The 12,806-nt window shown below is 40.8% G+C and overlaps 2 protein-coding genes across 3 annotated transcripts; one reads left to right on the forward strand and one right to left on the reverse strand.

The window, feature by feature from the left end:
- Positions 1 to 2,334: 2,334 nt before the first annotated feature.
- Positions 2,335 to 4,411, forward strand: LOC6737649 (CAAX prenyl protease 1 homolog). 2 transcript variants are annotated; one of them, XM_002084445.4, is made up of 3 exons: positions 2,335 to 2,671; positions 2,751 to 3,074; positions 3,131 to 4,267. In XM_002084445.4, the coding sequence occupies exons 1-3, from the start codon at positions 2,414 to 2,416 to the stop codon at positions 3,980 to 3,982; spliced, it is 1,434 nt and encodes a 477-aa protein (XP_002084481.2). In that variant the 5' UTR covers positions 2,335 to 2,413; the 3' UTR covers positions 3,983 to 4,267. The 2 variants fall into 2 exon arrangements, with proteins under 2 accessions (XP_002084481.2, XP_039149431.1); XM_039293497.2 differs by having other exon boundaries at positions 2,530 to 2,671; positions 2,735 to 3,074; positions 3,131 to 4,411.
- Positions 4,412 to 11,153: 6,742 nt separating this feature from the next.
- LOC6737650 (glutaminyl-peptide cyclotransferase) lies at positions 11,154 to 12,229 on the reverse strand. Its single transcript, XM_002084446.4, has one exon. The coding sequence runs from the start codon at positions 12,210 to 12,212 to the stop codon at positions 11,181 to 11,183; it is 1,032 nt and encodes a 343-aa protein (XP_002084482.1). The 5' UTR covers positions 12,213 to 12,229; the 3' UTR covers positions 11,154 to 11,180.
- Between the last annotated feature and the right edge of the window lie 577 nt (positions 12,230 to 12,806).

The raw sequence follows: 12,806 nt of genomic DNA on the forward strand, positions 1-12,806 counted from the left end.
CGCATTTTAATTGAAGACCCATAAATCGTCAGAAGCCAAGTACTTATAATACTCATTCCATATAAATTTAATAAGAAGCAAACCTATATTTTGAAGTAGAATAAAGTATTATTTCTCCTTCGAGACTTATTAAGACCATTTCCATTTGATATGGGTAGAACCTGGCATTGAGATAACTACTGAGCGTTCTGCAATTTGTCATGGCTCAACTTTACTTTAAGTTATTCTTTATTTACTTACCCCTTTTTCAGATCAAATCAAAGAGCTTCTTCCAGAAAATCCTACTTTCAGGATAACTATTCACAAGGACTATCTGCAGAAAGAAACCCCTTTGCAACATTTTTAGCCTTTGGTAAATGTGAAATGCTTAAATTTGACTTCACCCAAGTATCAAGTATGGGAATCAAAAATGGGCACAACGAATTGAGTAGCTACTTATTTACGCATGCTCACTGAGAAAAAAAATATGAGAGAAAAATAAATAATTAAAATAAGTACTTATATTGATCATTAAGTTCTTGATAAATTAAATTGTATATTTTTTTTAAAAAAGCTATTGTAAGTAAATTTTTTTCATACAATTGTAATCAGTAAAGAAAAAATTAGCAAATGTTTGCAGTTATTTTTTGTCGCAGTGTCTTACCTTTTTTCCCTCCATCCTTTGGCCAAAATAGTGGGGATTATTAGGGCTTAGTTGTGCGTGAGTGTGGGTGAGTGTGTGTGAGAGCGGGTGGGGTTGGGTAAGCTGAGAAGTGGGGAAGGGGGCAGTGTATGAGGGCCAGCACAATTACACATGCACAAAGGATACGCCTAAGCGGCTTATACCAACGCATCCCGAACGGTTCGAAATGAAACCAAATGTGGCAGTCAGTTGCAAGGGGTTGGAGGGGGGGTAGGGGGGTTGCCTTTGGAAAATGCGACGCGTGGTGCGGGGGTGGCTGCGGTTTCCGGCTTGGTAAGCGCCCTATTATGAACAGAAAAGTAACGCTAATGAGTAAATCAAGTGCACATGTGTGCCGTTGAACTGGAATACCCCTCTTAGCCACTAGCCCCTCGCCAGCTGAAACCAACCCCCCATCCCCCTCTTGGAGCACACGCCCCTGTTTCGGATCCTTTGAAGCTGCGCCAAACGGCGTGTTGAGGCATGAGGCAAATAAGCGCCTTCTTTGCCACTACCTCCTGTCTCGCTCTTGGGTCTCCTCTCTCCCTTACACTCGGTTCAGCCAGCCACTTGGCGCTGTTTTAATAGCTAAATTATGTAATCATGATGTGTGATACTAACACACACACACACACGCCCACACATGTCCTGGTATTTATGCAAATCCTACCGTTACTTCTTACAATAAACTTTTACTTTGTTCTACACGGCGCAAAAACAGGAGGCAGTGAACTATAACTTTTTTTTAAGATAATTTTTTAGATATTCATAACGTTTTATAGAATCTTAAAATAGTTTTATATTTTCTTTATAATAATTAAAATTAAATTAAATCAGGATCCTCAGTATTATATATTTTCTTTCTTATAAATCTGCAAGTTATTTATATCTTTTTTTACATATTAAAACTAAATTTATATATGTACCTATTGCATTTTTCTCAGTGCAGTTTCCACTCCCCTCGTCTTTTTAATTTGAAATTTTTCATAATGAGCAGCGCAATGGGTGGAATATACGATGGCTTGTGGGTGGCTTGGGTGTTCTCAGTTCGGGACGTTTGACGTTGCCATAGTGTGAAGATTAAATTCCACTAATTAGAGATGCCAAGTGAATGTTCGCGCATATGTGTGTGTGTGGGTGGTTAAGTATGGGTATATGTGGATGGTTGGGGGGTTTGGGTGCGGGTTAAGTAATGGCGTTGAACCGAAACCATCAAAGCAGCCAGCTTGGCAACACAATTCCCCATAGAATGCCGCCAAGCCCTCGACTCATTATTGATATGCCAAGCGTAAGAAGTTCAAATCCTCGAAACAAACTACAAAGAACCATTACATCCAAAGTAAACCAACACACACGCCTTCTCTTCCGGGTACACATTTGTAATTTCTTTGGCGCCCATATAATCTTTGGCTTCCACTAGTCAACGGCTTTCGAGAGCATGGTAATCCGGGTTTCTCCACGAAATCAGGATTATGAGAAGAATGTTGGTTAACACTGATAACCACATAAAAAAGCTCGGTTTGCAGAGCAATTTTGCAAGCTGAAAAACGGATCCTTAAAACAGGAAACTAAATATTTAGACTTCCTTAAAATATATTGCATACTTTCTGGAATAATTAGTATTTCATTACTTTATTAACTTTTAAAACTTTGTACTGCTTGCTCAGTTGTCCTTCAGATTTCATTCATTTTCCGATTCATTTATGTTCATATATTGTTTTAAAAACCACACACACTGTTTGATTTGAAAAAATGAACTCCTTCGCACTTTATCAAGATCCTTTGCGTGGGGAGGTCCTGAAAATATCGGGAAATCAGATCGGCATGAGTGTGGTTCCCCGCAAAGTTAGTTTCTCGGATCCGATTCTGCTGCGGCACATCCTCTGCCTGGTGATAGTGGTACACAACAGTTTTCATCTCATCCTCTGCTGCAGGCAGTTGAAATTGTGCAAAAGGACTTCCGTTCCGCCGAAGCAAATGGAGGGCATTTTCTCGCAAGAAGCCTTTCAGGTGGGTTCTTCAAAATTCTTTTAATATATTTACCAAAGGTAGTAATATATTTTTAACTGACAGTTGACTTTTCTTGCAGGCCTCCAAGGATAAGCAGCTCCATGCCTCATCCCTTGAGATATTCAATATAGCAATAGATACATTATATAGCTGCCTTGATCTGTATCTTTGCACTCTGGCTTTCCTCTGGAAATTGACGGTGGGATGGTATCGCTATGCGGGCAGCACTTGGCTGAATGTTACATTTATGACTGTGTTTTCCACGTACTTGGTTGTCCGGAAGTTGCCATCGCTGTTTTACGAGAAACTAGTCCTGGATCCCAGATACAATGTGGATCCTGAAAAGACTCCGCCCTTGTTGGGTTTGATTTGCGCGCTGGTTTTTGTCGTCGTTTTTCTACAGGCAAGTAAATCTTATTTTTCGAAAAAATATACATTCTCGATTTCGATTTTCCTCAGGTTGCCGTCATTCCGCTGACTGCGATTTTCATGGCCATTCATATGCTAAGTGAGTGGTATTTCACACTATTCGTTTGGCTAGGTCTGGTGGGCTTGTCCGTCCTGGTATTGGCATTTGTTGGACTATTTGGAGTGCCATGTTTGGGCAAAAGTCGCAAAATGAAGAGTACCGATATGGATAATAGCCTGAAAGCGGTACTGGACGACTTTAAGTTTCCCGGCCGGGTCTATATGGTTCACACCTTCCATGTGGGTCGTCCGACCGCCTGGGTTATGGGATGCTGCTGTTGCCTGCGCTTGGATATCCACGATAACCTGATGTGGAACCGCGGTTTCAGCTCCGATGATTTCGACTGGGGTCAGATGGGTGCTGGTCTGAATGACGAGCAGTTGGCCGCCTTTGTGGCCCATCAGCTGGCCCATTGGAAACTGTGGCATGTGGCAAAGGGACTGGCATTGATCTACTTTTACCTATTGATATATCTACTGCTCTTCGGAATCTGTAACAGATGGATAACGTTGTATGCGGCTGCGGGCTTTACGACATTCTATCCCAGTTCCGTGGGCTTCTGGCTGGTGTACAAGTATCTAATGCCCATCTATCACGATATATCCACTTGGATAGTGTTCTTCTGTATACGGCACTTTGAGTACGCCGCGGATGCGTATGTCAATCGCCGGGGTTACGGACCACCGATGAGGGCCGCTCTGCTCAAACTTTTTTCGGATGATTACGAGTTTCCCTATGTGGACCACTGCTACCTCATATGGCATCGCCTACGCCCATCGATCCTGCAACGCATCGATAATCTGCAGCGATTGAATATGATCAGTGGTGTCTCCACAGCATGATAACTGAATGCCTTTCGATTTAATCACAAATAAATCTCCTTCTTCCTGATTTAAAGTATTTCTTAAATTGCATCCTAGTTATCTCCTGAATGTAAGTCCTCTTCCGCTTCAAAAAGTCCTGAAAGAGAACAGTGCCTGCCTGACAGTCCTGGGATTTAACTTTAAGTGTACGGCCAGAGAGCAGGGGAAGTTTCCTGTCCCAGCCGAAACTTTTCCGTTGTGTTTTAATTAAAATTCGTTTCAAATAAGCCGCTGTCACACCGCTCCCCCCTCTCCCAATTTTTCTCTTTGGGTGTTAAAAGCTAATTTCCCCTCGGTGCGAGGGTTGCACAAACCGCATCTGAGGCTACGAAAAGTCTTTAAACTTTGGAAATTAATATCATAGCAAAGCTTCCGAAACTAGAAGACAGACTTTGTTCAACTAGTTTTTGTAGTAGTTAAGACATATGTACATATTTAAACGGCAAACTTTAAAAATATTTTGCAAAAAGAACTAAAATATATATTTTCAAAATTTGATAAAATATTTTGAAGTTCTTTTGGGTAAAGAAAATTGACAAATTTTGAATCTGAACCATCTGCATCTATTGAGCAATACGATTATGGATATTGTTTACGGCTTTTTTGCACAGGTTCCCTATTTCGCGGTGCGCTTTGAATTTTATGCCTTTTTTATGCTCTCTTTTTGCGGGAACACAGACTTTTCCACCTCACTGTGCGGCTGCTTTTGAGCTCACTCCGCGTTTTCATTGTCTCGGTAATAAAAACTTGCGTGTTGAAATGCCAAAACTCCCACGGAAATCCCCCTTTGGCTAGCAAGATATTGAAACATTTACCACGCTATATGTATTTAGTATTTTTTATAGGTAAACACGGCTGGTGTCTATTTTTTAACGACCGCCCGACAGAATTATATTTTATTTTTCCCTCCAAATTTATTTTAAATGCCTGTCGACGACATTCAAGTTAATGTGCCACCAGACAGTGTCAGTCAAATAATAAGTGGGAGTAACACGACCATCAAATACCCTTTAAAGTGGTGACAGGTTTTATTTTTTGATAAGAACTTACTATTTTACTTTACTATTTTAAACAAACTTAAAATATTTTGAAATTTATAACCATTAGGTTGGATGTGAAAAATGACATACCCTTGGGAATAATATAAAATTTATAAAAATTAAGACCCAAATAAAAAGCACCAGCAGCGATCGTAAACTTTTGGTCCTCGACACCAACTGGCAATTGAAATCGCTTACATTCGGTGGGTGGTGGTGGGTGGTGGGTGGGTTGTTGATTGGTGGGTGGTGCTGTGGTTGGGGGTGCAAAATGGTAAGTCTCATTTATGACCAGAACGAGTATAGAAAAAATTGCGGGTCTGTCGCATTTTTTACAGCCATCCTCCTTCATTTTCCACTTTGCTGCCATTTTGGAACGCAACTTAATTAGCCAACGACTTTAAACGGATTGACGGTTGCGAACGGGGACGAAGTGCAGGGTATCTGCGGGCAGATAGAGACTGCCTCTGAGCGAGTTTCCTCGCTAAATCAATTACACAATCAAACGGCTGACAATTTTCAGCTCACAGCGAGGATGGGTGAAATTGGATGCCTGCCATTTTGGGTACACCAAAAAATATATTTAAAAGTTTTTGAAAGAAAAAGAAATAGCTTAAGGTAAAGGGATATTGCTAACACTACGCTTTCAGCCTAATTTATGGACTTTTCCAGCACTAATATATCCACACGTTCTTTGATGCACTTCTTGTAGCACATTTTCGTTCTCTGTAGCACATTCACTCACATGCAGATAAGTGAAAAATGAAACATAACAGAAAGGGGGATGGGTAGGGGGTGGCTAAAGAAAAGGGGCAGTGGGGCGTGGGCGTAATGCAGACGCATGTGGATGGAAGAGGTCCTGCGATAAATGCGTTCCTTTACAATTCACTCTTGACAGCAGCCGCCTGCACCGACCACCACCGCCCGTGGCGCCCCCTAGCGGTGACAAACGGAGCTGCCTTCCTGCACCCAAACCCCCCTTCCGGCACCATCATCCTGGCATTCACTTTGATGTTTTACTTTTACTGCCTCTTGACGCTGGGGCTTCTGCTCGGGCTCTATGATGATTTCTTTCCTGAAATTATATTTTAACTGCCAGTCAGCCTCGGCAGCGCAAACAAACCACCACACACCACCCACCACCCACCACCGCCGTCCCATCGTCTTCCCAACCACCCACTCTTCTCCAGCAGACCCAGCTCAACCACATGGGGCTGGGCAAGTGCATCATGTTGCTGGGCCATAAAAAGTAATGACAGCTGAAGTTCTCCGGCTCGATAATGACGAACGAGCAAGGAGGATGATGATAATCACGATGAGTGCAAAAAGTACGACTGGAAATGAATTGGACCCTCAACATCCCCCACAGAGCTGGGCAAACAGATTGTTATACCAACAGATTCCAGCTTAAGCCAAGTAGTTCCCAGAATTTGGCCCAATAATAGAGTTTTTCTGCTTATATTATATGTACATATATATAAGCAACGTATGGTATCTTGAATATGGTTGCTATGCTAAGTATCACCACTCATCTACAAATGTGACGAAGCACTAGATTTAATTTTATTAAACATCATTTCAATATTTGAATAAGATTTAAATAAGAACCAATAACATTGTGTTACATCGTAACTAACCAGTAAGTTATATAGCCTGTTGCTCAGCCGATAAAAATAATAGAAAACCTAAATTTATAGCAACAAGCCAAACAAAACTCTTTCAATCACCGACAAATCGTGAGTGAAGATGAAAATTTGCTCCACCAGGGACCAAGGAGTTTGGAGTGGATCAGGGTGTCTAGGGACTGGAGCTACCAAATCATTTCCGCTACACTTGCTCATTCTGGCCAACGCTCAAGCTTAATGGGTGCAATGCGGTGCGCCGGGGATAACCAGTTCGCACATACCCTGTAATACAATAAAGCGGATACTATTTATAAAACAGCCCAAGAAGCAAAGATTCAGAGTAGTAGGTACTTGATAAGTGGAGTTTTGAAATTTGTATTTATTTAAATACAATATGAATTATTTAATTTTCTGAAGTTTTTTTTTTCTATGTTCTTAAATACTACCTATCCTTAAAACAAATGCCATCTTCCATCGAAAGGGTATAGTGATGTGTGTCCCTTTGTTGGCTAGTCCGCCATGAGCCATGTGAAAAACATCTGCCAACGGATGTGTTTGGCCATATCCGCCATATCCGCCCGCAACCCCGGAAAAATCCAACTGAATCGCTGAGATAAACCCTTGGAATGCCTCGCTGGCCGTCCGAACATACATATGCACACACACATATCATCATTGTATATAGCCGCAGGACGATCTAGCCTGACTATTCATGCGTTTCAAATTTTCAATACACTCAAATGATAATCGAGACAGAGGCCGAGAGAAGTTGGGTGCGCGGTGGAAAAATCGAGGAAAATCTAGCCAAAGGCTGATGAAAAAGCACCGCATGTTACATTTTTAAAGCGTGCTGGCAAACAAGTTGCGGTCCATTCCCCTTGCGATATCTTCACGGCAGATTGAAGGGAAGTGGAGCCACAGGCAACACCTGTTCTAATGGCCAGTTACCGGAGAGGTTGGGAATAGAGCTTATTAGAGGGCGGGATCTAGACACCCCGAAGGTCTGTTCTCGAATAATCGCATTGCCAACAATAAAATCAATCAAATGGCAAACAGAGCATTTTGCTAGCTGCTAAACGAATGAAAGAAAAAAAAAATAGATTAGGGTTGGAAAACCATATATAAAGCAAGTCTAAGTAAATGATAAGCTAGCATATGGAAACAACAACTTTTCGATTGAATCAAGCTAAACTCGTTAAAGATTGAACACTATTTTTATGCTTCTATCTGCTGTCTATTGATAACCCTTACTATTTAATCATAAATTTCTGTAACTCTTTAGAGTAATCTCTCTCTTGAAAGTACTGATAGCACCCAGAATATTTGCTTTCAAGCATCAAAATATTGACTCAGACCAATCCCAGTGACAAGCTGCTACACAATGGCAGTACAGTTGGCGTTGTGTGTCAATTAGAAAGAAGCTTTTCTGCACTCCTGTAATATTATTTAATTTATGACAAGTTCCATTGTTACAAAGAGCTCCTACCTTTTCAAAAGGGGCCTCCTCTGTTCGTCAAACACACTCACACACTCGGGCAAACATCACTAAGCGGAAAACAAATTAAACAACTCCCCATGTGGAGGGGGAACTTCAGGGGGGGGTGGGGCTTGGGCTGGAGGAGTACTTATTCGTAAGCTGCCTTTTGTTCGTCACGTTGGCGTCGCGAAAGTGCCAAAGTTTTTCATTGTAATAAATATTTTAATTTTGAACTTGAGCAATTAACCCGGCAACGCATGTGGAAAGGAATCGAATGGATGCCACCGCCGTTGCCCCATTGTCCTGGCAATTGCGGATAGGGATACCACCCACTCGAGCCCTTTTTTCTTCCCACCCAAATGCGAGCGTAACGCTCTCCATGAACATTATGAACTTAAGCCCCCGGCAAACAACAATAACAATAAGAGTCTGAGACACATGCCAAAGTGGTTAAGTCGGCGGAGAAATGTTGGCGAAACTTTTCGGGGCGACGCATTTAAATGATTTTGCATAATTCAAATGGTGGCAAACTTTTCGAATCCGACGAGGACACAAAAACCCTAGAAACAACAACAACAACAGCAACAAAATAAAATGCGTTACGAAACTTGGCCCCGAACTTGGTAATATATTTTCTTTAATTGCGCACAATTAATCCTTTTTATGATGCTGCCAACCCATCACCCCATTCCCTGCAACCAGGTGAACAGTCAGGGGTGGATGATGCTCCCCAACCACCGGGATGCCGTCAACTGGAAATGTACACAAAGGGCTTAATTATAAAAGTCAACACACGGCGAAAAGCGTTTCACAAAGAAGCTCGGGGGTTAGGCACTCTCTATATCATCATCATCATCCGCACCCGATGCACTCGCACCCATTCACAAAAAAAGCCCAAAAAACCAAGAGCTGAATCTGAATCCGTATCTGAATCTGAGGCCGAACAAAAAAACAACAAAAAAAAACAAGAAATTCGTATGTAATTAAAATGAAATCCCCTTTTTACGACTGATGTGGATGGCAAAGATTTTTACGGTTATTTGTTTGGAAAAAATAAAGAAAAACAGGAGGCCGGCAAAAGGCAGACCTGCAGTAATTCAAACAGCGAGCAAACCGGAAAATGTGATAAGTTTTTTCATGTACAGCGCACACCATAACTGTATGCTAACCTATAAATAACATTATAACCATAAGAAACAATATATAAGTCCACATTCATTTAAGTCCAAGGGAAAACATCTTTCGCTTTTCCATTTGTAACGTACTTATATTTTTGAAACGCAGCGTACGAATTATATGTATTTGTAAGTACACAATTTTTTGTTGATTAAGCAGAAAAGGGTTAGGCGACTGACTGCAGACTGTTAATGAATGTTGGGCAAGACTTTCGTGGTAATACGGGAATCTTCTTGTTTTAGTTAAGCAAAAGAAAAGGAGTGAAAGACATAATCTTGAAAAAAATATTGGAAAAGAAATCCTTTAAAAAGGCTCAAAGGGCCTCCTTTGAAATATCATGCTATCTGTATTTAGTCAAAAGAACAATTTCCCTTGGGGCTTAATCAATTCGGAATGCACTGCAAGAGTATGCAGACTTTTTTTTCGGGTAATTAAAACAATGTAATGAAAATTGTACTTATCTTTGCATAACTGATTTATGACTAGGAAACTGAATATAAAAATGGGGTTAAGTTGTGCACGGTGAGCAAGGAATTGTTAGGATAGGATATCAAGTGGTTTCTAAGGAAATCCAGTTTAATAGTTACTAGGTATATAATTTAAACAATAAATCATTTAGATGAAGTTATTATTTTAATAGTTATTATGTATATAATTTAAACAACAAATCATTTAGATTTCGAATAAGTATTTGTATCTTTATATCTTTCTTTACAGGTTATTAAAAGAAAGTAAATTTTTTGTGTTAGTCTCTAGTCTTTTATCTACATTTTTTATTCTTTAATACATTTTAAGTCTTAGAAAAATCTAAATAAAATCTGTAAAATTTCAAGGATACTTCGTAATTAAAAGGACATTTCAGAAAACCCTTTTTGACAAGTGTTCAAGTCCACACAGTCGCAGTGTGCCAGTTCTATTTGCCAGTTTTAATTATTGTCCGTTTTTATTGCAGTCCGCAGATAAGGTCCGACGACAGGGATATGGCCTTCGGTGGGTCGTTCTGGGATTGGGTTGGGGTTCTTTTGGGTGGCTGTCAGTGTCAACGCAGTCATCGTCACCCCCCCTTTTCCAACCCACTCCCTTAGCTGGTTTTTCACCACTCGCAATCGCAGTGCAGCATCAGCTGGCGATTAACTTTTCAAATGGGAACCCTTTTTCGCGCCGCTGTCGGCGATATGCTAATGATGACCACCGACCGACCTCCGTGCCTTCGCCAGTTCATCTACATGTATCTGTGGATATATATATATATATATACATATATATGCACAATCCCCAGCCGATTTCTGGGCCCGTGTCCGCCATTCGGTGCGGTGCCCGCTGGCTGTGATGTACACTTTTTGTGTTTCATTATTCGCCACATCCACATCCTTCTTCTCCTGGAAGCTTCTGGTGCTGCTTCTGTTCTGTTCTGCTCCGCTTTGCTTTTATTATTTTCAAGTTTAATTAACTTTCGTGTTGCTTTCAGCGAGCTGGGAGCAGCGTACATAAATTTCGAGTGTTGCCCGTGGCCTGATGGCTGATGGCTTTTGGCCAACTGGGGAGCGGAAAAACGTTGGCGGATGGATGGAAATTTGATACGATTCGGTTGCCAGCAGAGGCGAAAAGTAACAACACAGCAGTCTGCGGTTGTGGCCAAGTCAGAATTGTGGTTATTAATAAAGAAACGATCGCAAAGCACTTCATTTTCATCAATTTGATTTTCCGTTTTTTTGTGCTTCAATTTAGCTATTCCCTTTAACTAAAATAAAATTTAAAATTCATTTACTAACATAATACAAAAATTGTATATATTATGAGCCACTCCTCCTCTTGATTTAACTTAATATGCAATATAGGTATTTAAAGACATCTATTTATTGTTACTGGTTAACAGTATTGGATATAGATGGTGCTGAATTTAGGTATTCCATTACAAACATTCGCAGAACTAGACCCACTTGCTCCGTTGTATTATAATCCACGTTCCTCTCCACATCCTCGGCTTGATGCCAAACTGCTGGATATCTATTGGATATTAGATGTATGACCGGAACGTTGAGCCTCGTGAAAGGCAGGTGGTCATCAGCTACATCAACACCAGGCTCAAACTTGAAGAGTGGACGTTGCAAGCGCAGAATGCCCGCCTGGAATAGCTTCTGCTCCAGCTGGACAAGTCGGCGGAACCAGCCTGAAGTATCGAGAATGTTTTTCTTGAAGACCACATCCTTGGCTCCAATTAGATCCGGCAGCACGAAGAGGTCTATCTTGTCAAGGAAACCGTGCTTCTCCCACAGCTCCGCCAAGTGTCTGGAGCCATATAGCGAATCCTCCTGCGACCATTCTCCAAATGCCTCCTCACCGTCGAAGAAGACCAGCATTAAACTGATCTCGGAGCGAAGCAAGTGGTTTCTCAAAATTGTAGCCATATTTAACATTAGTGCACAGGGAACTGCTGAATCCGTGGCGGCCATAAAATCGAAATCCTTGAAATACTTGCTGTCATAGTGGCAACCAAACATTAGGTATCTTTTAGCTTGAGGATTCCGACGAGCCACAATATTATGAAAGGTTACGTTACTCATAATAGGCACTTTCTGCGTGAAAATATCTAGCTCTACGTTCCAGTTCAGTTTCTTCAGGTAATCCACTATGTAGTTTCTCACTTCAGAATGTCCCGGTGTGCCTACTGCCCTCTTAATCGCAATCCTTTGCACATTCTTGCGCAGATTTTCAGGATCGGAGAGTCCGGCGATCCTTCGCATCTGACCAAGATTCAACTTAGTGGGCTCATATCTTAAAGTTCCATTGCGGCCCACTGTTAGAAAATTCGTATGAAAAGATTGGCAAATGGCTATAATAACAACTATGATCGTGAGACAGATCAATGCTATGAAACTGCGCCAGCAAGGCATTTTCCCGAACTGAAAAGTTTTAACTTAAACATTAGTTTTCCGCTTTAAATGGCGATTTGATTCGCTTGTCAAACTTCAAAAGAAGGGTATCTGCCATGCTTATACACTTTAAGACTATAAAATTAAGATCGGTTAATTAAAATATTGTCACATCAGTTTAAAACTAGCACTAACTCGAAAGTAGTATGGTATATGTTTTTAAAGTAATGAAAATCATTTTTTAAGGTAAGCTTAGTCATCATTGAAAAAGGAAATATGTAACTCTATATATGAATTATGACTTGTAGTATCCTCGTTATTCAACCAAGTGATACCCTTTGTTCTGCTCAAACTCTTAAATTTAAAACGCTTGGACTTTTAATTGCATTTAGCCTAATCAATTTTCCATGCACGAGTAAACAAAAGACTTCAGGAAGAGATCTGGATCTGGATAATATACTCATATATATATACTTATTCGATCGATTCTGTGATAGGGCTGTAATTACCCGACATGGAATGACTCAGTCAGACTTAAGGCATCGCTGAGATCCAAGAGAATTACTTAATGCCATAAGGCAACAGCTCGACAAGTGCTTACGTAATTCCGCATGA

The sequence above is a fragment of the Drosophila simulans genome, chromosome 3L, assembly GCF_016746395.2.
Source record: "Drosophila simulans strain w501 chromosome 3L, Prin_Dsim_3.1, whole genome shotgun sequence".
In the NCBI taxonomy this organism is placed as follows: Eukaryota; Metazoa; Arthropoda; class Insecta; order Diptera; family Drosophilidae; genus Drosophila; species Drosophila simulans.

Excerpts from the sequence above, each read along its gene's own strand:
- LOC6737650 (XM_002084446.4), bottom strand. The coding sequence starts at position 12,212 with ATGCCTTGCTGGCGCAGTTTCATAGCATTGATCTGTCTCACGATCATA.
- LOC6737649 (XM_002084445.4), top strand. The coding sequence starts at position 2,414 with ATGAACTCCTTCGCACTTTATCAAGATCCTTTGCGTGGGGAGGTCCTG. Across the intron at positions 2,672-2,750 it reads TCTCGCAAGAAGCCTTTCAG|GCCTCCAAGGATAAGCAGCT; the intron begins GTGGGTTCTTCA and ends CTTTTCTTGCAG. Across the intron at positions 3,075-3,130 it reads TTGTCGTCGTTTTTCTACAG|GTTGCCGTCATTCCGCTGAC; the intron begins GCAAGTAAATCT and ends GATTTTCCTCAG.